Source organism: Telmatherina bonti (assembly GCF_933228915.1).
Source record: "Telmatherina bonti genome assembly, chromosome: 24".
NCBI classification, from domain to species: Eukaryota; Metazoa; Chordata; class Actinopteri; order Atheriniformes; family Telmatherinidae; genus Telmatherina; species Telmatherina bonti.
In genome coordinates, this window is record NC_136633.1 from 22,804,995 (window position 1) to 22,832,111 (window position 27,117).

General features: G+C 41.6%; 1 protein-coding gene across 1 annotated transcript in view; it reads right to left on the minus strand.

Annotated features, from left to right (window-relative positions):
* Positions 1–27,117, minus strand: part of LOC306773998 (R3H domain-containing protein 1-like) — a 63,062-nt gene that overhangs the window by 23,916 nt on the left and 12,029 nt on the right. Inside the window, exons 3-14 of the mRNA XM_079263963.1 lie at positions 25,450–25,642; positions 18,388–18,405; positions 17,817–17,906; positions 13,612–13,735; positions 10,800–10,878; positions 7,510–7,569; positions 6,925–7,065; positions 5,384–5,492; positions 5,125–5,220; positions 4,809–4,834; positions 4,538–4,591; positions 1,726–1,958 (exon numbers count right to left, since the gene is read on the minus strand). Of these exons, the coding sequence (XP_079120089.1) occupies positions 1,726–1,958; positions 4,538–4,591; positions 4,809–4,834; positions 5,125–5,220; positions 5,384–5,492; positions 6,925–7,065; positions 7,510–7,569; positions 10,800–10,878; positions 13,612–13,735; positions 17,817–17,906; positions 18,388–18,405; positions 25,450–25,602 (1,183 nt within the window). The 5' untranslated portion in view covers positions 25,603–25,642. The remainder of the gene's footprint in view (positions 1–1,725; positions 1,959–4,537; positions 4,592–4,808; positions 4,835–5,124; positions 5,221–5,383; positions 5,493–6,924; positions 7,066–7,509; positions 7,570–10,799; positions 10,879–13,611; positions 13,736–17,816; positions 17,907–18,387; positions 18,406–25,449; positions 25,643–27,117) is intronic.

Consider the following 27,117-nt stretch of genomic DNA (forward strand, 5'->3'; position numbering starts at 1 on the left):
GACTGTCTGAATATGTGCCTTTTCAGTTTTTGAGTTTGTTTTTTTTTTTTTTTTTTGTTGAATCTCTAGACTGCCCTGTAAAGGTGGTACAGACTAACTTTTTTTTCTCCTCCAGCTTTTGTTTACCACATGTTTCTTTTCCGGCGGCGCAGGATAAATCTGGCTGCGAGGCCGAAATACGGCCCGGACCTGTGTCTTGTGTAATGGTTCTACGTTTGTCTGTAAAATCTTGGACGGGTTGGATTTGAATCTTGAATTTCCCCTCTGGGATGAATAAAGTATTCTTGTTTCTTGTAAGTTTTTATGATTAACCATATAGATTTGCATTCTAACTTGTAAAAATGGTTTGTTAAACGTGTTTGAGGTTTTTACACTTAAAACCCAAGTCTGAGAACCTTTGTTCTTTTATGTTTTTGTGTGATTTTAGGTCCAGTGTGTTTGTTACAAGAGTAAAATAAGTAAAATCACACGCAAGGTTATGCTGACTTTGACCCCTGATGGTCAATGAAGCGAAACAGGGAGAAAAGGCCGAGGTATGCCGTTTGACATGAATTAGACTGAAAAACATGGCTTCTCTCAACATGGCAGACTTCAAATTATTGACCAGTTTTTAAATTGTATTTATAAACCACTCAAACCAGTTATGACTGGAAATGTTTTTCATGTATATTCTGGTCTGGCTGGCGCCGGAAGAAACGGTAAAAACAGCTGACTCTGAAAAACAAACAACCCTTTTCCTAATAACGATGCGCCACATTACAATGTCATGAAAACGTGATGCATTTGGTTGCTGAGGAAGAAGAGAAGTGGTCAGAGAAGAAGGTCGGATGTGGGGATGAATCCACCTCAGAACACAGATTTCAGCATTACTGAAGCAGTTTGGGATCATCTGGACGGAGAACACAACAAAAAGCAGAGACATCCTCGCAGAGCTCGGACTGTCCTTCAAGAAGTCTGGAGAAATATTCCTGAAGACACGTCAGACCAAACATGGACTTCCAACTTGGTATGACTAAATTTTAGCCTAGAAATGCTGAAACTTTCCAGTTTTCCTGATAACATATAAAGAAACGAAGGATGGATCAGGACATTGCTGCAAATCAACATGATAAACAAAGGAAGGGATTTAGCCTCGATCGTAGATAAGCTTCTATTTTCTAGTGGAGATTATTTTTGCTCGGCGGCAGCAGAAGTTTTTTCAGCAGCTGAGACGAAGGACAAAAAGCAGAGAAACACAAGCAACGTGTCTCCTTCACCGTCTCTCCTCAAAACCCAAAGCGAGTTTGTCCTGCTGCTTAAAAAGCCACTCAGGTAAGAACCTCGCCGCCGACAGAACGACCTCACGGGACAGAGGTCAGCTGCGTCTCCCGTCAGCCAGTGAATGCATCGTATGGAGAAGCGAGCGTTAGCAGCCATAGCAGCCATGCATTATGCAGGAAGTCCTCTCAGTGGCTTTTACTGTTCTGCTGCTGCAACACTTTTTCCCAGGCTCTTCCATTATCAGGCTGCTGCGCTGGAATTAGTTTGGACAGCTGTCCAACTACAAGGTCCACAGACCGGTCACCAGCAGCAGGATCCTCGTTTGCTCAGCTGTGACTGTATGAATCGATTACATCATTGATTATATCTTTCTAATGAGACAAATCCTTCCATCTGCACTCAGAATTCACCTGTACGATGCATCAGTTTCTTTGCATATTTCTAGTCCGGTTTTGTGTCTCTTGCCTGTTTTGGACAGTCTCCCGGTGCTCTTGCTGCTGGCCGTGCTGTCTCCTCGGATGAGGCCGGGGGAGATGCCGCTGAAGCTGCTGGCCTTGGTGATGGGGGGCCGCGGGGCGAGCCGGTTGGAGCTGTCGGAGCTGTCAGTGCTGCTCCATGGCCGGGGTTCGCCGTGTCGTGGCAGTGTTTCCGTCTCCGAGCTGCTCTGACGGCTGGCGCCAGACTGTCCGGCTCGCAACCTGGGAGACGACGGAGGAGTCACTTTAAAGGTGGAGTATGTAAGATTTTCAATATTTTCAAAATAAATTAACTAAAAAAATAACTACTATCATAAAAGACAAAGACACTTCTTAAATTTTTTTCCTACCAGTAAAAAAAAAAAAAAAAGAAAAAAAAAAAAGTGCTTTTTGTCATTTGTTATTAATCAAACTTGTAATTTAATAACATCAAATATGGACAGACTGGAACCTACATGTTCAAAAAACTTTCTAATTATGATTGTAGTTATTTTATTAGTTAATTTATTTTGAAAATATTAAAAATCCTACATACTTCACCTTTTAAGTCTCGTTTAATCTTCAGATTATAAACAGAGGTGGGCAGTGAGAAAAAATGCACTTCTAAGAGTTTAATTTTTATTTTTACATGACTAAATCGTGCGAAAGCAGAATTATATTTTTTTCATCAGGAAACACCCGACTCATCACTTGTCTCATAATCATTGCTTCCAAGGGTGTCCAACATAAGATCCGTGGGCCAAAAGAGGCCCGGCGGAGAGTTCTGTCCGGCCCGGATTAATTAACACCAAAGGAGAAAGTAACTGCTATTATTAAAACATAAATAATGACTCCTACTTTGTCCAAATAATATGGCATTTTTAAAATGTTTAATAAGTGTAAAACATTTCCATGGCAACAGGACAACATCCTCTTCCTGTTATATCTTTCCCACTTAAACAGATATGACTTCAGTTTGTATTATAAGGGAAACAGGCAGAAATGTACACGTATGTACATCTGAAATAACTAATCATGAGGTTAAATACTGGATTTTTCATTTCCACATACTGGTGTTTAAATGTTTGGTTTTTAGGACCTACTGGAGGTTATAATGTACATATTGCCAGACTTTAGTCCTCTATGTTGCTGGTCCAAAATGATAGAATGGCCTTCCCTACCATGTTAGATCTAACCAATCTGTCTCCAGTTTTACATCTCTTCCTAAATCCCACTTTTTTTTTTTAATCAAACCTGAGCATGTCCTTTGTGTATTTTAATTTTATCTTTTATTTTTTTGTTTTTAATTTCCAGGTTTGAATTGTGGAGTGTTGTTGTTTTACTGTTCAGCACGTTGGGCAGCTGCTGCTGTAAAAACTGTGCTGTAGAAATAAACTTGAAGTTGAACTTGAACATATAAACGGCACTTCTTCAAAAAGGACGTTCATAAAGACAGGTCATTAAATGTAAACTTGTACCTCTTTGCACTTAAAAAGGCAAAAAATTGGTATTTTTCTTACTGGGAGTATATTTTTTCACTGGTCGTGTTCACTTGAGATGAAATTGGCAAAATTAGTTCGACCCCTGATTTATTCAGTTAGATTTAATAAATCTTGGATTTCCCGTATGGATGTCCTTGGTGGACGCTAGTGTTGTTCGGTTACAGAATTCAAGAATTAAAAAGAAATATTTCATATCAACCTTTTTAGTGTTTGGAAACATTTTGTTAAATGCTATATTAGATAATTAGATCACTATACATTAAATGAGTTAGCATTAGCTATTAAAAGCTAACAAAACTACTGTACATTAAAATAAGTTAGCATTAGCTATCATAAGCTTAGATTAGATTCAAGATCCCTGATGCCTTGTCACGAGAAGCAGCTGACCTTCTTGAAAACGGTTCTTTTCAGCCGTCTAATGATGGAAAGCCATTACTCAACACGAGCTACCGAGAAGTGTGTGTGTGAGGTCTAGATATCTCGTGTAGCATAGTTAGCTTGTTTCAGTGGACAAGTTAGCATCCCTCTTATCCTACTCACTACCCATGTCACCAATATAATGTAATATAATATAATATAATATAATATAAAATAAAAGAGCTACATGTACTTTCTGGCCCATTTCTTGTTGTTGCTTCTGTCTTTGTTTTACTTCCATGCATGTTTACTTCGTGTCCCCCTTGGGAAGAAATAAAGTTTTTAATTAAACTGAATTGAGCAATGTGTGTTTTAATGACTTTATCTCCTGAAGGCTCATAGACTGATGTGTTTTTTGTCAACAGGGGATTCGCTACATCAAATGAAGTAGTAAAAGCTCGTCTACTGAACCATCATTAAAGGCAAAACTTTCAGCTGGTAACACGAAAATAAAAAATTTAAATTGATAATATTTTGTTTATTTGTGCCCTAATTTTAATTTTTTTATTTATTTTTTTTTAATACTTTTAAAATTTGTATTATTTTGAAAATACCATATTTATTTAAGTAATGCTTCTTTTTGAGCAAAGTTTTGTCTTTTCTGCCCACCTCCGGTAGAGAAACATGTTTATATCTGTAAATATGGCTCAATAATCAATCTATACCAGATGATGCGAATATTTTTGCAGAAATAAAAAGCATTCAGCAGTTTAATGAGCCAGCTTTGGTCTGAATAGGCCATCCTACATGAGGAAGCCTGGGCAGAAAATCCTATTTAACACAAGCAGAAACAAATCCTCAGATCAGCGCTCGTGTTCCTGAGCGAGTCGATCCATTCAAAGGGTTTTTGCTCCCAGCGATGCTGATGGGAGGAGGTGGAGGAGGAATGTGGGGGGGACCCACCTGAACATTTGTCGCCTCTGCTGCGTGCTCATGCATGCGTCTCCATGCTGCATACTGAAAGGAGGAGAAGCATCAGAGATACAAATGAGATGTCTACCATTTTCAAACATGGCAGGCTTGACTGTAATTACAGCCGGAGAGCATTAGGGACACTTTAAAAGGACAAAACTGGCTCCAACGCTGCTATTTACGTGACAATTTATTGGCTTTTTGGAATAAAATCTCCACTTAATAAAAGATCAGCCTGTGTGTGATAAATGTAACTTCTTACCTTCTATCCAGGATGAAGTGTTCTCCCTGTGGATGAAAAAGAGGTTATAAATCATCCTGAGTGCTTTTATTTGTACAAAAACTGATATTTTATTCAGGTTGTGCCGCGTAAGGCAGTCGGACCTCCATCCACACAGAAATCTAACTGATTTGGAGCATCTATAGTCATAAAGCCAGCTTTCGTTGTCTCCAGCAAGAAATCCACTGAATTTGCACATGAATAGACATGACACAAAGATTTGTGAAACATGACCCCCCCACATCCCAACCACCCTCCACTTCCACCCCCACTCTCCGCCCACACAAACAGCTCTCACATCATGTGCAAAAATCCTTTCTCTGGCTCGCTGGTACTCCTCCTCCCGCTCCTCCATCGATTTGCTCCTCTTGTCAGCTTTCAAACGCATTCGGATCTGGCAAGGACACATAAACACACTCTTCTTTAGCAGCGACGTCAGGGACGCCAGATTGTCCCGCTCTTACGAACATGTCAGGAATGAAAGTGACAGCTTGGTGAGGGTGGTGGTGGTGATGGTTGCGGGGGGAAGGGGGGTACATTTAAAAAAATAAACCCACCGTGCTGTCTTCCCGATCAAAGCTGGAGTTGTCTCGTTTGAGAATGTAGCGCTTCTGAAAATCGTCCGCCCTGTCATCTTTGATGTGCTCGGAGAACTTCTGATCGGGTCTGTGGAGAGACGAGGGGATGGGTGGGGTGAGGGTGGGGGTAGAGGGGGGTTCACAGGAGCGTTAAGCCTTGTTTACACCTCAACGTTTCACGCAAAACTTTTTCATTTGTGTATTTGAAAAAAGAAAAGGCTTAACACAACGGCGGAATGACAACGATGTTTTTTCAGAGAATTGATGTAGTGTGCATGCCAGGCCTGTAGGGGGCAGTGAAACTTTAACACTCCCAGGTGTGCGTCACATCCTCATACACAACCATAGACTGTATATAAAAAGATGGACGGAGCCTCCGTGACGTCACCCATAGGTTTCTGAAGAGATGAATTGAAGCTCGGTGGGCGGTTCCTACCATCACCATCTTGGCAGAGGCATGCGTGTCGTCTCGCCAGGAAAATACAAATATGGGCAAAGAGGTGGAGCTGACCCGGAGATAACAGGAGATAACCAGCTAACGAAGGTAAGTGAGCTCAAGCTAAGTCACATTGTTAACCGGCTAAAAACTGCGGTTGTTCTACGTTTTTCTGACTTGAAGCGGGAGATCGGGTACCTGTCAATCAAAAGGACACGCCCCTAAATATGCCAAACTTCGAGATTAAATTACTTTTAAACAAAAACTAAAACTCTGACCAATCCAAACATTCAGACCAAATTTAAGTTGTTCATTTCTTATATTTTGTAAGCTTCTTCTCCTGGCTCCCCTCCTCCCCCTCCAGCAGCGCATACCTGATAGCCACACCCTGCATATAAATAGCGTGTTAGGATGAAAATACAAAGTCGTGAAGAAGAAACTCGGAAGGCAAACACAGCTGAGAAATCACGCAAGGAGCAAACCCAGAGAGGGAGGAGTCAAGACAGGGCGCCGCTTTCAAATCTTGCTAGCTCCCCAACATTACCGAACCCAGCGCTAAAAACATGCAGCTGCACAAACTCGACATGGTAGTTGACCACGTTGTCGTTCTCAGGAGTTAAACAGGATCTGAGTGCAAGACGGTAATAAAGACGTCACCGTCGCTCAAAGATTACGATTCCAGTTTACACAGACAGGACTCGCCATGCGTTGCGAGAAATTTGAGCTCCAGAGGCTGTCGTCAAATCTTTGTTTTATTCACCCCGTGGAAACGGGAGGCCAGACCACAAGACCACTCTTCCGATTTCCTGTCTTAGCATTACGTCAGAAACGGCTTTATTTTTAATGCAGATTTTCCCAGCAACAAATGTGAACCAGGAAGAAAACGTCCAACGCTGCAGCTCTCAATGATTAACTGCAATGTGACAAACGTTCAGACTGACGTCGGGATGGAAAATATTGGGTAAATACCAGATTTAGCATACGGAAGCAGCCTGGGTCGGATTTGTGCTGCTCAGATTGTCATGTAAAGATCAGACAAATCATATTTGACCCATGAAGGAAGTAAAATCTGCGGCTGACTCACATTCTGGTGTTGGTGGTCTTGTTGATGACCACCGACTTCCCACTGGGGTCCACGTTGTGGTCCATGCCGAAGTAGGCCGCCACACGGTGTAGCAGCATCCTGTGGTAAGACGTCATGGGGGGGAACTTCCTCTTCTGGCTTCTGCAGAGAGATGCAGGAATTAGTCTGGGAAATGTTCACAGTCCTCGTGTAATCTGAGGAGATTTTGCTGTGATTAAATGACCAGATCAAACAAAGCGCACAGGGATTCCTTCTAAAAACTTAAGCCTGACATCTCATGAGCAGACAGCTGATGAACTGTGTTTATTTTAGATTTTTGTTTTGTGTCCAGATTTGATTTATTTTTTAATGTGCAGTGTTTAATTTAATTTTTTTTAATGTAGTTGTTGTTTTATTGTTCAGCACTTTGGGCAGCTGCTGCTTTAGAAATGTGCTATATAAATAAACCTGAACTGTGAGACATTAAAAATGCCAGATCTTATCATCCTGGAGGAAAATATGGTCCTCCAGCTCATAATATGTCCGATTAACATCCAAACTAACTCAATATATTTATTAACTTTAACATCTTATTGATCGTCTTACTCATTATTGCTGATAAAATCCAAGATGTCCTGCTCTAACTTCAGCAGCATAATTCGATCCCTGCAGAAAAACAAACAAAAAGACATTTATACTTCATGTTAAAACATACTGAGGCAAATGTACAAGTCCAAGATGATATTGATTAATACGATAAATTTGTATTTAATGCATCAAATTTCTGTTTTGAGTAAGTGAGTTCTTTGTATCGGATTCAACTCAGAACTTTAAAAAGGAACATGGACGCATCTTAAACGGTAAAATGAATGAAAACATGATAAAGATATTTAATCCAAAGACCAACAAAGTGCAGCATGCAGCATATTGGCAACACTTTTACAGTTTTGCTCTAATTTGTCATATTTTTACTTTGCGACCTCGACGCAGGGAGACCAACCAGTAAATACTAACACCAGTAGCACCCAGTTAAAATGCTGCGTCTACCTCTGCTCACTGAGCTTCACACACTTCACATCTGAGGCTACGTTCACGCCGCACATATTTAACTGAAATTCATTTGTTTTTACACAGACGTTGACATTATTTCAACGCAACCTTCATCACACTTAAATGTGAAATAGGGCCGTGACGATATGCTTATGTTCCAATTCAATTCCGATTTTTTTGGGGGTGCCAATTTGATTGAAATTGCAATTATCACAATTCTCCGATATTGCTGATTTTTGTAGATTAAAAACAATAAAAAAAATGGATAAAACTTTTTTTTTGGCTCCTTATTTTTCTTCATTTCAATGAGGAAAAAACAACACAGTAGCCAGACCATCATTGTGCTGCAATAATGCCCAAGTGCATTAGTGCATTCATTTTATTTATTTGAAAAAAAAAAACCAATGGATTTTTTAACAAAAAAATTAATTTTAAAATTGTGATGAAAAAAAATCCTGATCTCCGATTTTTCGATTCGATTTTCCCACCCCTAATGTGAAAGGCACATATGCTCGGAGAACACGACGCCACACACTGCTTAGAGGACGTAAATAAGGATGCTTCGTGTGTGTTTATTCATTTGGAAACACTTGCACACTCAGAAATGACCAAGTTCTTCCCGACTGATGACGGAAACAAGAAAATTTAGAAAAAGGAGGGTAAAAATGTTAATAGTGGCTTTTTGTGCAGACTTGGTTGTTAGGTCTGTACAGCACCATGTGTAGTTGTACCAACCCACACCCGGCCAAACCCATCAGGACGGTTACCAAACCCCAAACAATAGCTGTGAATATCTACCAGATGAATCTGGACCAGACTGTTGGATGTAGAACCTGCGACCCGACCCGCACCTCCCGTTATTGAGTTTCTTTTCTTTATTTGTCATATAAATTTGATTTTCTTTGGTCATAGTTTCTATTTACAATAAAAAAAATTGAAGAAAACACATCTAGTTGAAGGTCTGACACGTTTGTCTCACTGCTGTGACATTAAAGTCTAATAAAAAGCAGCATGATCGTTCTGACCCGGATCGATTCCACACAAATCGGAAATGTATTCGATTTCCGACGACATAGAAAAGTGACCTGTGTCACTATTTAATCGATTCATTTCGATGCAACACGTGCCGACACCATGTTTAAAAGCGATTCTTTTCTTAATAATTAAAAGACAGAAACGCAGCTGTAAAGTGAGGCAGGAAGCAGAAAGTCGCGTTCCCACATGACCTGCAGGTTTTCAGTGTATCCCTGTTCTAACATATCTGGCTGCCATCAAATGGATCCAACAGCCAATGAAGTGCATGACTGATTATAGTTTGAGTCAGCTGTTTTGGAAAAGGGATACATGGAAAACCTGCAGGAGTGTGATCCTCAAGAACTGGTGCTGGGCACCTCTGATTCATGAAGACAAACCAGAAGTCAGCTCCCCTCAAGTATCCAGGCAGCAACCAGTAAACACCAGAAAGCAGGAAGATAACAGCTAGCATCGTGAGATTTCCTCATCAGGTCTGAAAGCAGCGTTTGGAAACATCTGGTTTTAATGGACATGAGATCAGACGAGAGAGGGACAAGCATGTGACAGCAGCTCTGTTCGTTAGAAGCGCTGGTTGTTCCAACACACGAAGAGTCACATTTAAAGACCGTATGAAGAATATGTCTGATATTAGGGCTGCTTGATTATGACAAAAATTATAATCACGATTATTTTGACTGAAATCTGGATCTCGATTATTTAACACAATTATCCAGTATTTTTAAACAACGCTGCGCGTCGTGGTGTTCTAGACTCCATGCCGTGCATTATAACCGTCTAATGCACGGTTCTGAGTTGTTTAATCCGCTTTTACTGCTTATATAGGAACTATTTTACGTTGGCCTGGATGTATGTTTTATACCAAACAACCGCTGTCAGGCTGCAGCGCGTTTCTCGCATTCACCTGTTAAAAGACGGCTGATCTGAACCAGCTGATTAACGCGTTGCTATGGTAACGCCCCGTAATGGAGGGATATTAGTGTTTAACTCGCCGAACTACGTATACGAAAATAATGCAGCCAGTTGTCACTGACAATGGTATAAACTATGTTTAGGTGAACTTCCACAACCTACTGCAGTTATTCTACATTGACCTGCAGCCGGAGCCGACTGAGACTGGCCGCCTGGGAGTGCTTTAGGACGGGAGAGGCTCCCGCTGCTCCTTCCTTACAGTAACTGCAGAACAATATGTGCCTTCAAGTCAGTCGCCAAAACACCAGAAAAGTCTCTAATAACTCCAGTAAAAGTTGCTAGATTTGTCGCTTTTAACAATAAAAGTCGCCAGATTTAGCGAGAAAAAGTCACCAAGTTGGCAACAGTGTCTGAATGAAAGCAAAGCGGCTGTGGGAGGAGTTTACAGCACAGCGCTGCAACGCCAGAGACGCTCGATTAGCAGCTGAAGACAGCAGGAGAGGAAACTGCAGAGAGAAAAATAATCACACCCTTTTATTTTTATGATCGTTGAAAACCCAGATCGTAGTTGAGATTAAAATCCGATTAATCGCCCAAACCTATAATATGTGTTGGATTTATTTCTGGTTCCACATAAATAAAAGGTAGTGGGAATAAATTTGTTTGGTTTCCTAAATTTAATAGATGCTGAATTGAGTATAAAGTAGTTTAAAGGAGCTACAAAGTGAGAAAAAAAGATGCATGAAAATCCTGATAATCGTTAAATAATCAGACTGTAGCCTCTGAATCGTAATCAAATCAAACTGTGAGGCATTTACGTGCTTCAGAGGAGTGGAAATAAGTTACATAGATGTTTTTCCTCCCATTTGCAGGTTGTGTGTGTGTGTGTGTGCTGAGCTCACCTGGGGTTGCCCTTCAGTGTGTTGACCAGGAACTCATGAAGGTCTATGCCGGTTGAATCCGTGTAGTCTTGACTGGAATCTAAGTGAATGACAGAAATCCTGATTAACACCACAACTGGTGGGTTGCCCGTGTTACCAGTAAGACTGCGAGAACGCTACCAGGACAGCCGTTTAGGAACCGAAGAAGTGTTCAGGTAAACACGTTCCTGTGCACCAACATGGAGGTGAGGACCAGTCAGTAGCTTGTTCCCCTCTGCGGGAGTCTGCTGTCTATAATTGGTGGCAGCCTCATCAGTGGTGTTGCTCCACAGAGGGAAGCAGACACCTTTATACGCCTGTGGGAATCCCGGTAATTGCTTCGCACCTTGAGCTTTTTCGCAATTAACTGAATCGCGCCAATTATCGGCCCATAATGAGATATCATTTAAAACCGCACAAGTGCTTTTTGACAAACTGGAAGACATTGAGCTAAAGGGAAATGTTTAGAACTGGATGTCCCCTCTGACAGTAAAGGATATAATCACTGAAGGGCTGTAATTTCCCTGAGTGACACAGATTGTATGATAGGTATCATTAAAGCATTTGGCTTCAGTTCAATACTTTGCTTTCAGTGTCACAGGGAGGCAGTCTGTATGCCCACATGTATGTATTCTCCAATGTCTATAAATACATTCCAGTTTAGGATGGTGGGGAAAGGGTATGCATATTTTAAGCTACTTTTATTTGGGGGGGGGGGGGGGGGGTAAGTAATGTTTACAAATGAGGCTCCAGGTGTCAAAAAAGCTGAGACGTTAATGGAAAACGGTTTCTCCAGCACCAATCTGATCAGGTCTTCATGCAAGTTTCGCAGCCACAGATTGGAGTCCTTCGCCAAGGTTAATGTCTCATATTGGGATATTAAAGAAAGTGATGCAGATCAGCGCAAATTACGCTCTGTCTCTCGCAGGCGCTTAAAAATTCTACCTCAATTTGGTGCAATATTGTTTAGGAACAAGCAAACAAGTGGCAGGAAAAGCATGCCGGCACCTCAGGTCTTACCCTGGATGAAAATGTTAAAGGCTGCTGAACAAGCAGGCAGGACAAGGTTTCTAACTTGTATCTCCACATTCAAACCTTACAACATTTTGTAGCCTTGTAGGTACCAAAGGTCTCACAAATAAATGAACCTCTCTCTATTGGCTTTTGCACTTAAATTGTGAAAAGCTCACCTGAAGTTCCAACCAGCCATCGATACCTTACGGTTCGTAGATTGGAGCCTACATCAATGGTTCCCAAACTTTTTTACCCACAACACCAAAACTACACATTTTGGTGTTAGCAACCCTGAATAAGGATCATAAATAGGAGGATAATGCTATTTTTGGTGGATTATCTTCACAGTTGTGATGAACCAGCTATGCCAGAATCAGCTCATGCCAAACTTTTAAATTAGCCTTTGTATTATCTTGGCTTTTGGACACCCAATGATTAAAAAAAAAAAAAAAGAAAAAAAGTCTAAATGTAGGGCTTGAAAATGCTTAAAGTCATTATAAATAAGTGGTTTATGGTGGATTCGGTCTACAGATGTAGTAAAATACCTACATGCCAAAAATCAGCTGACCTCGCCAAGATCGAGTTTTAAAATGGTGCATGTAGCCTAATGACTAGTTTATGCATGAACACAAGAATGTCCCCCAGTTTGGGAAGGGTTGGTTTAACCAGACACTCAGTATCCCCTTCATGATCAGACCGCCTCCATCCTGCAGTCCAGCTAGCTGGATCGTAGCTTCGGTTATAAACGAGTGATGCGCGAGCGGTTGATGAAAAGCAGCACCGACTGGGTGCAGTTTAACGGTAAACGTACAGGCTATGGAATTAATCTTAACTCCAAAGTAGGTGGTTGGTTTATTCGCATTTTACATCAGAACTGATTCCTCTGTCATGTAAACATTTATTCTGATCATTCTGCGTATGCTCATTACCTTACCCGTCCCGATGACGCACATATTCCGCACATTGTTTTACCTCCCGTGTTCAGTGGGCTATCTTTCTTGTCCTTCTCAGTTGTTAAAAAAAAGTAAATATGCTCGTGTCGAACTGGAACTTCTAAATTATACTCAAATTAACAGCAAAACCGGTATTTATTATGTAGTTTTCCACGTTACGATGGAAAATGTGAGAAGCAGGAAGCGAACTTTGCTTATTTACAGAGGTAAGTAAGTCATGCACGCCCTCTATCCAATCAGAACCCTTCAAGATGTAAAGCGGAATTAAATAAGGAACTGTGTCCATGTACACCTCAATTTGGAGTCATTTCCATGTAAACCCACAGGACAATAGTGTAATGTCGGGATTATTTAATTCTGAATTAAAAATCATCACATAAGGTACATAATAAGTGTCAACTTTATTAGCTTACAGTAGCGTTAGCACCAATCACTTAATGTTACAGTGTATCTAATTTGCTGTTTATCATCATTAACTTTTTTGCAAAATAAAACCGAAACAGAAAAACCTACGATTTGCAGATTTTTCCATCGAATGACATTTAGCACAAAAGCCACAATTTTTGTAAAATTTTGCAACGTCAGACTCTGGGGACAAAGATACAACACATTTAGTCTTTTGGAGCAGATATTTTGCTGCCTCTACTGCCGTTTCCGTCATCAGAGGACAAAATCATTGAAAAAATAAAATCAATGAAAACACAAAAAGGGCTTAAAAAAATATGATTGAAACTGATTTGTATTTTCATACTTGTGTTTCATTTCTACCTGTACTCTACTTTAAATGAGCAAGAGATGAATTCTAATGAAGGACTTCAGCTTCTCACCTCTCGACAGCATTTTTTTCGGTGCCTTCTCGGGTTTATCCAGCTTGGCGGAGCCGCTCTCTTTCTCAGCTTGGTCCTTCGCGCCGCGTTCTTCATTTTCAAAGGGTGGGGGGAGGAATCCATCCTGTTCAGGAAGAAGAACGGAAGAAAAACAGCACAGATCCAGTAAGTTTGGATGCGAGGGTGTGCAGGGCAAAGGGCTTTCACGCCACCGTCTCAATACACAGCTGACGTCATGTCAACATTTTACAAGAGCACCGAGCGCTAAATGTGACACAAGACCTTCATTTAGAAAAGAGGGATTAAATATGAGGCCTGATGTCGCCTCAGGCCGCTGGGTTAATTAGACAATGGCCGTGTGCAGTACGAGGCCACAGTCAGGCTCTTAATAAACTCTTCTGGTTTATCACTGACACCAGTTTCCTCGCCAGTGAATTCCAAATCACTATGGCAATTAATCTTGCAGATTAGCTTGTTTTTTATGAAACCACCTGAATAAAACATGAATCTGAGCCTAAAATGAAACAAACGCAGCACATTTCATTTCATTAAATTCAACAGAACGAGGGCTTAGCTGTAAATCCGCCACCAACTGTAAAGTAAAAAAAAAAAAATAAATAAAATTCCTGGTTAGAAGACTGTGGAAAAAATCATTAAACATCGCCTTGGTTGGACTCGGTTCTGCTCTTCCTCCCCACACACACACACACAGATCTGCAAAGCCTCAACTCAGAGCTGTATCTGATTTGCTTTTCAGGCGGTTCTACAAAGGCTGAATAGCGGTGAGGGGTTGCCACTGCAATGAACTCTAAGTGGATTAAACACAAGTCTGGGAAGCCAACATCAGAGAATCTGGGAGTCTGTGTGTGTGTGTGTTGGGGGGTGGGGGGATGAATGAGCGAGAAAAAGAGTGACCTAGCAGTGGGAGAGCGGCTCATAACCATAAAAGGTCACGAGTTTGATGCCTGTAACAGCTGTGGAGCCAGATAATGAGATGCTGCGTTTTCCTCCTTCGCTCAGGATGTATGTGAAAATGTAAAATGCAAATGAGCAAACGTGAGCGACTAATTGCCTGAGCGAGACTGGGGAGGGAGTGAAAATGAGCGTTGTGTTCGTGACAGCAAAAGATTTTCTGTTCCCCCCCTTCTCATCCCTCTTTAGGCGAGAACGCTGACGTTTGCTTCTTAATGCCACCGTCGGCACGGCGTGGAAACCGCGGGCTTGATGTGCAGCTGTTGCGAGCTGCCTCATTTGTTTCCTGACATCCATTTACCTCAAGATAAAGGAAAAACAGCATGAAAATGATGGTCTTGTGAATATGTAATGAACAGGCTGTCAGTCTGAAACAAAAACGGTACTGGAAGCATTCAGAGGCCCGTGACGACGGGCCACGGACTGGAATTGACAACAGAGAATCCAGTGTAAGGACAGATGTAGCTTCTCAGCCTATAGATCCATAAACTCCTTTGTTGTTCTGTAATATCTGACAGTTTGGACAGTAAATGTGACAGAGAGAACAATGGGAGATGTCGAGATTTTTTCCCCCACCCTCCTCCATTTTATTGCATTACCTCACCCTTCAAGGTTGCAGAAGGAGTTTCGACTGCGGGGCAAATAACGGGAATGAGAGGGAGGTGGGGTGGTGGTGGTGGTGGGGGGGGGGGGGGGGGGGGGGGGGGGGTATCAGGAGTATTCAATTAGAGCGCTCCACAGCTCTCTGTAGCTGACGTGTGGAAATTGTAATTTCCTCGACATGATTGATGGCGGTAATACAGGACGTCGTGTGAGTGCCGACGACGTGAGACTGTTGTGGGAATAACACCGCCCTCTGGTTGTGGAGCTCGATGCTGACTGGCTGAAATACCTGGAACAGGTGTGTGTGTGTGTGTGAGGGAGAAAGCAGGACATAATGGGGAAAGTTTGATCGGTATGAAGGCGGGGGGAGGGAGGCTTTGCCTGGAGATACAGTGTAAAATAAGCGTTGAATTAGCAAAGTTACGGCCGACGCTGCTGGAACTTGACGGTTTGTGTTTTGATGATGTGAAGTTTCCATCAGGCAGCGGCGGCGGCCAGGTATTTAATCATAGCTGTCAGACAAAGGCCGCTAATCAAGCATCAGGAGGGCGAGGGGGGGTCTATCTGCTCGACTGAAATGAGCCGAAGTGAAGAAGCGGTTTTAGATCATCACTTCTAACAAAGGACTTGTGGCTCAAACTGGGCTGAAGCGTGACCGACCCCGCTATGTGGAACTGGGGTTGATGGGACGGCTGAGGTGAACGCTCTGAAAAAACCACATGCTGTACAAACAGAATGTTAACATGAATGGGTTTCAGACAGTAACTCTGCAGATGTTAAAAGCGTGTGCAGTTCTGCTGGTGTTGGATCAAAGCGTTAAAACATGCTAACAAAAAGCTCGGCGTTCAGACGGTTAATGGCAAATGATTAAATCACTTTTACGCTTTCAATTCAATAATAATTGATTTTATAGACGGCTAAATTTATTTTAAAAAGTCAATTTTAGCATTTTTTTCCCCACTTTTGAACATCTTTTGTATTTTCTTATTTTCATTTTTATGTGTTTTAAATTTAAAAAAATTTTTTATTTATGTTTTCTAAAACCAAGACTGGACTATAAGGTGTTGTTACAAAACAATACCAGCACGGTCGTTTATAACATGCCAAAAAGAACAAACATCTTCATCTTCCTCTTTTTTCCCCGCGTTGCATCTGTCTGTTCGAACTACTCGCATCGATACGCCATGACATCACGCCGTTATGCAGCTATGGCATCCATCTTACAGCCCGTTTCTGCTCCGTTACACACAAAAATATAGAGGTTAGTATCAAACTCATTCGTCGCTGCCCAGATACTTCCATGGGGCTTTTATCGTTGCCATGGTTACTACGCCAGTTCATCCACCAGGGGGCAGATCTGAGTTCAGAGTTTTTACTTCCGCATTTTGACACTGGTTAGTAGAAAACGTTTACAAATGTCTGAAAACACCAGAAGAAGAATAAAACTACAAAGTTTTTTTATTTTTCTGCTCTCAACTTCTGCATCTTCTTCAGGTGTTTTTTTATGTGACGGTTTCTATGTTGTCTACTTTCTATCCCACTCCCTCTCTGGTTTATTCTCATCACTAGTTGCGTGTCAGCTTTACAACTCAACACTGCCCCCCTGTGACAACGAAGCTAATAAATTACAAGGAACCAACGCAGGAGACGGACAAAACTGTCTGCGTATCCATCTTCTGCTCATAAATGGGCCTTTTTATTTAATTTTATTTATCTCAAACACATACAATACAAAACAAGGATTCACATTTGTGTAACATTATACCTTGTTTGAGAAGGAGCAGAAGAAAGCCTAAGGCTTATTTAAATACTACTCCTTATTTACAGTCTTTAATTTACACAGTTATATGCCTCTACACACAGTTTACATACTGAAAGTCATCAGCCAGATGGCAAAATATAAAGCATTAAAATAAATCACGAATTTTCTTTTTTATATTTGTCCAAAAAAAAAAAAAAAAAAATTTTGTTCATTTTTTTAAACTGAATAATGTTATTAGATCATTTTTAATCATCACTTAGTCCATTCCATAAAGTTACTCCATAAATGGAAACATCTGGTTTTTAGGGCGGTGCGTGCGTATGGTTTCTGTAACATAACTTTCCCTCTCAGATTGTACACATCAGCTCTGTTTTTAAACATCTTTATACCCTTCCTTCCAGTTTAGAGTACAGTTGGGAACAGAGGTTCCCAAACCAAACATCCAATGCTGAACCAACCGCTTTTGGCTAACTTTAAGTCTAAAACTCATGACACCTTTGGCTAAAAAACATCTATTCGATTCAATTTAAAGTTTATCTGAGCATTAAATTTTAAAAATTTGAGCAGTTTCTTAAACGTGACGGGCACGGATGAGGCGTTGTGGATATAAGTACACCAATACAGTTATTCAGGCATGTGTAATGTTGGCAGACCAAATCCTGGCCTGGCAGGTAAGAAAAAAAAAAGCATCGTTGTTGCTTATAAAAACCGAAATGTCAGTAAAGACAGAAGAGAAGAGCAGCATTAATGCTTCTTCTCTGCATGATGGGGATATTCTGCTGCTACTCGTAGCATAAACACACAAAACACATTGTAAAAATGACAACAAGCACATCTCTTATGGAGTTACACTCAGGGAGATTTTTACCTGAGGTGCTGCTGAAGGCTCGGGAATAGGGCAAGGAAAGGATTCTTCGCACACTGCCAGGCTCCGCACGAGCTTTAGCCTGGTGTTGGACTAAGTAGGGGGGAGGAGGAGGATGCAGGTAGGTGGGCACAGTTAAAAAAAAACAAAAAAAAAACAAAAACCCATGCTCACACACAAATGCATCAATAACAACGCATCACATTCGACAAGCCAAATAATAAAAGGCAAACAAGGAGCAAATCATACAGTTTAATTTTTCACTTTGAGTCGGTGAGATTTTTATTGCCAACTCATAAAATCTGTTCAAATCACTGAATCACGACAAGCTAAAAGGAACATCAATGCAGCAAGCCCAAACTGGCTGGATTTCCAGGCATCACAACCTTTACTGACACTCGAATAAACGGAATCTCGACATATAGCTGCGAGTTGTTTAAAGACGTCTGCAGCGGCGCCAACGATGACATCTTGCTTGACAAGACAAGAGACACAAGAATGACTTCCAACTCCATCCAATGCACGAGACATATCGGAGCAGCTGTGTGCAACATGCAAGTCGTGCGAATCATACCTTGGAGTACTTCACGGGCTGTCCGTAGGTGGTGGTGGGAGGGGGGGGCGGGAGAAAAGTGCACAGACACAAAGTTTTAAAGGAAAAATGACTCAACATTTGTGCACAATCATGAAACGCTCTGCAAATGAACCACATCATGGTTTGCACGATGCAAAAAACACAGAGGGAATCGTGGAATTTGATGATGAAACTGGAATCAGCTGTAAAACATGGTGGAATTGGCGCATATGCAGGTGGGATCTGTTATCCAGACCGGTTTAACACCTGCCACCGTGCAGCTGGCAAATGCAGACGTGCAGCTTTGCTCATGGGCCTCAGATCTCCCCCAGAATATCAGCAGAGGCCAACAGAAACACCCAAGATGTCCAAATCATTAGAAATTCAATGCTCTGAACATTTTTTTTTTTTTAAAAGCTGCATCTGTTTCTGGAGCATCATCAGGTTGACAAACGAAGAGTGTCGCCAGGAAACCGCACCTGGAGGCCGCTGAAACCAAGAGACTGGCATGCACTGGAGCAAAGCAGCGCCCCAAAAGCTGGTTGTTTATGTCTGGCTGAGCAGTCAGAATCTGAGTCGCTGCAGGTCACCACCTTTCCTGTCAAGATACTGTCCAATGACGGCCTCTAGAGCCGCAAAAGTAGCATGCTGTCCTTCTGAATTGTTGAGTTTGCATACAGCCACATATTCAGGGGAAAAAACTGAAAAAAAAAAACGTGGAATTTGGAGAAATGAAAGATTTTTTAGGGCTCTAAATCAGGGATAAATCTAACATAAGACATTTAAAACACAATAAGAACATTAACTTATTTGTTTTCCTAACCGCTTAATCCAATTCAGGGTCGAGGGGAAGCTGGAGCCTATCCCAGCAGTCTTTGGGCGAAAGGCAGGGTACACCCTGGACAGCTCGCCAGTCCATTGCAGGGCACAATAACAACACAAATAACTAAATATATCTATAACAGAAATAAAAACAAAACAAAACTGAGCAATAAGAAAAGAAAATGAAAGTCTTATGTTGCATCCAGGAGCGCTGAAAGGAAACGCGGTGAAGCAACATGAACGTTGCAGGAATTAAAAGCAGATTATTTGCAGAGCGTATGTTTCCGAGGCTGCTTCGCCGTAGAGGGGAACTCCTGCAGCGTGGAAAACAAGAGCCAGATATTTGGCTGAGAGGGATTCGGGTCAGTTGCGTGTGTCGTTCCCGGGCCCAGTTAGCTGTCATGTGAAGCAAACGCTGGAGGTGAGATGCAGAAAGTGGAGAGCGAGCGGCCGGCCGTCCAGCGGTGTGTGAGACAGCTCGGTGCCTCTGTGCTTTATGCACCAGTGAGTGTGTGCATGTGGGTAAACAGAAGGTCTCTCAGTAGCATAGCAAAGCAGAGGAGGGGAAGTAAGTCCGGAGGAGGAGGAGGAGGAGGAGGAGGAAGGGGGACCTGGCAGGAAACATTTCAGTCTAAACTGTAACGGAGCCCAGTCCTCTGGCTTCTAATCCCAACGCACCGCTCCGTCCTTCTTACCTGTCCTCTAAAAAAGCAAAAGGACAACTCGATCGCTCGGCTCCAGGGCTAAAGAACTAAACGGGCTGGTAGCCCATCTCTGATGCATGTGACCCAACGCGCCCCCGTTCTGTGTCAGGTGATGCACATGTGGAGGACGTTTGGGGAGTGCTGGGACTGTGAGCGCACCGCTACACCAGCTAATTGAGCGACGTTGGGCCGGAGGGGAATGAACAATGCCGGCAGGAGATAAAGGAATGGGGAAAGAGGTGGGGGTAGAGAGGGAAAGGGCTGAAGTCAGCAAAGGTAGGGCGTCCACCAGAGCCACCTGTCCTGCTGCAGAGGACGGCGCTGGAAGAGCTGGAGGCAGATGGCGGCAAAGTCATTCCTCTTTGCTGGAATCGGAACGTCGCCTCATTTCTAACGTCCTCCGTTTCTCCTGCCATTAACGTTTGAGGCATTTAGGCGAAACCGTTCCACAGCGTGGAAAATTACAAGCTGGAAGGTCGGGGAAGGCTGCGCCACCGGTGTATGTTGGCATTTGTGGGACGGTGAGATAATTACAGCGGCGCGGTGAGAAGTAACCTGATCTCCATGCAGGTCAGAGAAGAACATGTGAAGTTAATGTGAGGCGAGACGCGGCAGGAAAAGCCCCGACGTTTCATCACCTCATCCGTTTGGAGATTTTATTTGGGTTTATTTTCCTTCCTCAGCATTTCTTCTTTTAGACAAAGAAAATATCAACATTTTTGGTGTTTATTTCATGACTTTTAGGCTAAATGTGTCTCTAAACCTTTTATATCTGACCTGAAATTTGCATTTTTACACAAATCCTTTAACTTGTGTCTTCATGTCTGCTCCAAGCCTTAAATCTTTTACATGGACATTCACTAAATGTGAGATAATGGAGGGAATATTCATTTTATTCTCATTTTAATTGGAAAACGTGAAAATGATTATAGTGCATTTCAGAAGGGACCTGCTCCAATCACAGATTGGTTTTTAAAGTGTGTAAAATATTATGGAAGGTCCAGTAAACACTTAAATGGTTCACCTGCATCTGGAACTTCTGATTCCGTCACCAGACAAATAACACACAGATGCTTCCAAAGAAACAAGTTTTATTATCAGCATTAGGGCTGGGCGATATGACCTTTTAGTAATATCCCAATATTTTTATGGCATGTCACGATATACGATATATATCTCGATACTTACCTTAGCCTTGAATTCATGCTTTGGTGCATACAATCACATCAGTAAGATGATTTGTGTCTACATTAAAACATAATTGTTCATACTGCATTAAGATATGCTGATTTTAAACATTCATGCCAAAAGGATGAAATTGTAACGAAGCAAATGGATCAAAACCGTATTTATTGAACAGTTAAAGCAGTGGCAGAAACATGTAATTTTAAAACAAAATAAAGTGCTTTTGCATGATGTAATAAATGCAACGTATGAAAATAATATAAATTCAAGTGCATATTTTGTGCTAAGGGTATGATTCTCACTTAGGTTGAGAGAGGCCCCGGGTTCAGATCCCGGACGAGCCCCCACTTGTTACCAACTTGGCTCACAGTGGTAACAAAAGCGGGAGTCAAATATAGGATGAAGTATTCCCATTCACTTTATTAACAGAACTTAATCAAAAACAAACTCATAATGGGGTCTGAGTGTGTAAAATATCAGTTGCGAAATGCTGTGAATGGTTGTGTGACCATGTGTGCAATGTTGTACAAAAATGCCACCCAAAGCTTAACAAATCATAATTACCGTGATGGGGAGAGAAATGCTGCCAAGCCAGAGGAAAAAAACCCAGGGAATGAGTCTGGCAAAAGCAGGCTTTATAAGTTAAGCCACTCCCATCTCTGCAGGTGCAGTACATTCTCTCCTAATCACACCTAGTACAAACAAACTAAGATGGCAGGCCATCACAGTCGTGCATAACAGCAGTAAGAAATAAAATGATAAACTAAAGTTCTGTCTTGTATAATTGAGTTACTGTAATTACACTAAAAAAATGCACAGATTTTCGGCCGGAGATGAACTTGTACGGAGTTTCAAGCACTCCTCATGCTCTAGGGGGTGACTTTTCAAACGATGAAATAAATTTGTGGTACTTCTACCTTTTGTGGCGACACTTTTGCGACATACTTTGCATACGAATGTTGTTTGGTCAACATCGTCTCTCCGGTATCTAAACCACCGCCAGATGATAAATCCTGTACTATTTTTCTTCAGAAGAAATTTTTTTAAACTCACGCTGCTACCGGAGTTCTCTGCTAGAAAAGCTGCTACACGCTGCCTCTCATGATGTAGCTCACGTTATGTACGTAACTAGGTGCGCTTGCTTTAACTCTCTGTGCAAAGCAGTGCAGAGAGTCGAGGAGGAGGGAGACAACCCCGCCCACAGCTAAAACTAACTGCGTGACAACAGGCTACTCGAATATGACGAATATAGACGTTTTCTATATCCCACAGGGGACTAGCCACGATATCTAGAGTATATTTGATATATCACCCAGCCCTAATCAGCATTATTAATGATTTCATAGAAGTAAATAATTCCTTTTTGCTTCTTTTTTGTTGATACTCTGACTGAAGACACACATACCGCTGGCTAGCTGACCATGTTAACGGGAAATGACGCCGCGCTACCATTACAGCTGCAATCGGCTCTAAGTGAGGATAAATAAAGCAGGAATCACCGCGACTGAAAATGTCAGAAGGCGAGTGGAGCCGTGTCCCACGCTAAATACACCTCATCAAACTCTAAAAACATGTCAACTTTGTCCATTTAGATGTTGAATTATAAAGGATGTTTTTAAGTGTAAAGATGTTGACAGGCAGATCGGTCCGGAGGAGAAATCATCACGCCATCCTGCCCCACAACACCTACTGTTCTTTTCCCTTCCTCCTCCTTACAACCTGCGTCTCCTCAATTCTCTCCTGCTGCTCCCCCCATGCTGGTGTCATTCTGTTCCTCAGGGTAACAGAGATGCAGGAAGTTGGTAGATAAGCCAGGATTTGAGCTCCGATTATCTGCCTGCCTGCCTCCCTGGCTGTCCCTGCCTCCAACCACACGGCCAGATTGGCCTGAATCCTATTTTTAGGCTGCAGCCAGAGAAGACGATCCTTCTTCCTTGCATGCATTTTTCTGTCTCTAACCATACTTTTTCCATTATTCCGAGTTATCCTCCATTCCTCTGTGAGCACAAACCAGTTGGCACCAGTTTTGCTTTGAAAATCAAATTAACACGTGCAAATTTCCTGCAGTCCCAAAGCACAATGTTCCAGCGACATACACCTAATTAATTAGCAGTTTATCTGAAAGTGATCTCAGCTGTCCCGAATCCCCAACAGATCCTTGCTTTAATGTCTTCCCTGAGAGAGACAACGATTTGCAACAACCTGATCTTAACCCTTAAAGCTCCAGCAGATCACCAGTGGCCTGAGCGCCATCGCTTACATCATCCATCGACAGTTTCCTAGGAAACCGTAGACTAAGTCTGTGTGGTGAATTTTTACCCTTTAGGTCAGGGGTGTCAAACTCCAGTCCTCCAGGGCCGGTATCCGGCAGGTTTTTGTTGTTTCCCTGCACCAACACACCTGATTCAAATCAAATGGATTCGGCAGCTTCTTGTCAAACTGTTTATGAATTTCGGTCAGGTGTGTTGGAGCAGGGAGACAACAAAAACCTGCAGGATAGCGGCCCTCGAGGACTGGAGTTTGACACCTGTGCTTTAGGTGATCCATGGAAGTTTTCCAGGTGTTTAAATCTTGTTCAGGAGCCACAAAACTAATTGTTTATTGAGAGTCGATGGTAAAACCAGTGACTGATTGCATTTATATGGAAGCTTAAATCAGATCAGTTTCTGATGGCAGCAAGTAAATCAAACAGTCACACAAACAGCAAAACCAGATTTCCTTCATCATGTATCTGCCATGATTGGATTATTACAAATAAGATTTACACACACACCTCTTCCCAGTACTCCAATGCCTTCATGCGTTTAAATCCACATATCCAATTTATTTCATATTTTACACTGGTGCACGTGTGAAAGTCTTTTAACAGAAGTCACAACCCAAGTGGAACAAAGGAAAAGCAAACCGGGATGTTATGGAAAGGATACAACTTGGACGCTCCAGAAGTCGGCGGTTTGTAGGAGAACCGCTGACCAGAGCCGAACGACGTTTTTAAGAACGTCTTCTTATGGAGCGAAACGGGACTCTGCCCAGTTACTAGATGAACTCCTGGGTTGCAGATCTTTGTCGACACTTGATGGGAATGGCGCAGATGTGGTCGATAATTTTAAACCTTTGTGGGAGGGCGGGGCTTGCGTTATTCGAAATTCCTCAATTTCTTGTATAATAGTGGGAAAAAACCTGACTCATCACCGCTGACATTAGCAGCTAATGCTAATACCGCGGTTACCACTAAGTTCAACAGGCCGAAGTAACGTCGCCACGCACGTATGCATGTAAAGCACATCAGATTATTAAGTTATCTGACGATGGTCATGCAAACGGGCTCATTGACCCATAACTCACATTTAGTAATAAAAAAAAAAAAAGAATATATCCACAATGTTGCTAAAAGACCTTTACTTTGACCCTGAAATGATGATGAAGCTAATTCCTGTCAAACTTTTCACCAAAAGATCTTAAACTGACGGTAATGTCCAATCAGGAGCAGCCAAAGATCAACAAGAGATCAGAGAAGCAGGAAAATTATGATCCTCTACGTCGGGAATGAAGCCAAGCGGACGTTTCCGATGCTAAAATCCGCCGAGTTGGAGCAGGTTGTGTGAAGATAAACGATAAAAAGTAGCAGAAATAACTGTAAACAAGGAAACGTCTAGAGAAGAAGGAAAATAATGATCTTCTATGGTGGGAAAGAAGCCAAGTGGACGTTTCTGATGCAGCTCAGGTGGAGGTGGTTTACTGAGGACAGTAAATAGCAGCGTAAATAACCGTAGTTTGTGTCAACGGCAGTATCTTTTTGACTTAAGAGAAGGATGTGCAGATGAGAAAAGGTTTCTTCACCATCTATCTGTGTGTTATTTCCACAAAGTACTGTTGGTAATAAATCCCTTCACGCTGCCGCGTCTAATCGAGAGAAAATGAACCAAGAAGAGGAGAAAAGGTGAAGAAGTTTTAAGGGTTAATAACCGCGGTGAGGCTCGCCAAGCGACCTCAGTACGGAGGAGAGTCAAGCCTCTCATTATTATTTCAGACTGTGCAGATTACAATTCTCAGGAATAATTTTCCTGCTGAAGCAGCCGGAAAGCCATCCTGCACGCCGCAGGTGACAGGAGGTCCCCGGGGCCAGCCGGTGTTTGGCGCTGACAGTTGCTGGGTTTTCATGGAAATGAGTGCGGAGAAGGAGTCACAATGTTTAGTGTGGCTGTCAGCAGCCTTCAGCTTATTTGGACTCCATTAAAGCTGCTTGGAGACTGACATCTGCTTCCACACCAGTATCCCATCATTCCTTCCATGAAACACCAGTAAAGGTGTGTATTTATATTCGTGTGGTGTTTTTTTTTTTTTTTTTTACCTGCACATCCTTTTTATTGTTGCCGCCGTGTTCGTCCCTGCTGCCTTGGCCCTGGTCAGCGACATCACACTTGGTGGCGTTGTCTTTCACAGGCGAGTCGGCGGCCTCGGAAACCTTCATCGTTTCAGCGTCCGCGATATCGGACATTCTCATCGCAAAGTCTTACAGGGAGATGCTGGCAAATACGGAGAACCTGGAAGACAGGAACGCGCCCGTTAGGAGTCAAGTTCTCTGAACGCAGCTTTTTAACCGGGCTGTCGTTGAACGGAGGAGGAAAGGAGCAAGAGGCGCCACTTGTTCTCTGTGGGAACGTTATCTGCTCGCCAGCGGAGCAGCGTGGTCCTGACAGAGTCAGCTCCCGCTGCGAGGATGGGATCATTCAGTCAGCCGGCTGCTGGGTTTCACATCACCACCGACACTCGTTTGAAAGGATTGTTTGTGAACAACACAATTCATCTCATATCTCTTTTCCCCCTGAAATAAAGCTTGTTGGTTTTTTTGTACATATATATATTTATATATTTTTCTTTTTTAAATTTTAAAGCATCCTGTGTTTGTATATTAGTCAACAAAGGGTGTGAAGTTGCAATCAAGTTCTTCAAGAAATGAGAGAAAATAGACCATGAAATTAGTTTAAGTGGACAAAAAAGGTCAAATAGAGAATTATAATAATAAAGCTGTAAATAATAAGTAATCAAGTTTTTTTTTTTTTTTTATTACATTAGTTATGTGTGTACATGTGTCTGTACATGTGTTTATGTGCTGGGGTGGGAAGGTAGGATGGAGGGAGGGGGGTTTGGCTGCTTTTAAATATGTAAAACACTTTTTAATGTATAAAAGGTGTTTTCTAAATAAAGTTTGATTGATTCATTTGAATAATACCAACAATACACTGGAATTTTCAACACATATATATGTTTGGGAAAAAAGTGATTTAATAAAAAGTATTTGAACAGGCTAATAACTAACTAAATACATAAATAACCAAATGAATGAATATCAGTTTAACCTCTTTAAATATTGAAATTTAAACACTTTCAATTGCAATGAGGCTTTTAGGAACAGTGAAATAATCTAATTCTACCATTACTAATAAAAGGGTGAAAATTATGACACTTTTTTTTTTTTTTTTTAATAGAAACATTGAAAATGAAGTTTGAGAAATTTTTCATCATCATATTTATTATAATAAAAAAATAAATAACTAAATAAATAATAGTGGACTTAAGAGTAGGGCTGTGACGATGTGCTTTTGTCCCGATTCGATTGCGATTTTTTGGGTGCCAATTCTATTTCAATTGCGATTCTCAAAATTTTTTAATATCTATGATTTTTGTAGATTAAAAACAATTTTTTCTATTAAACTTCTTTTTGCTGGAAATCTTTCTTGATTTCAGTAAGGAAAAAAACAACACAGTAGCCAGACCATCATTCTGCTGCTATAATACCCAAGAAGACGAGTGAAAAGATCAATGAAACCAAAAAAAAAAGACAAATTTTAGAGTGGATAAATTTTATTCATTTAATTTTTTTTAAAATCGATTTTAAAATAGGAAAACCAAAAAAACAAGATTTTTGATTTTTCGATTCGATTTTCCCACCCCTTCTCAAGAGGGAATTTTAATTCTAAATGTCTGCATTCACACAAATGGGTTAAACGCTTGTTTT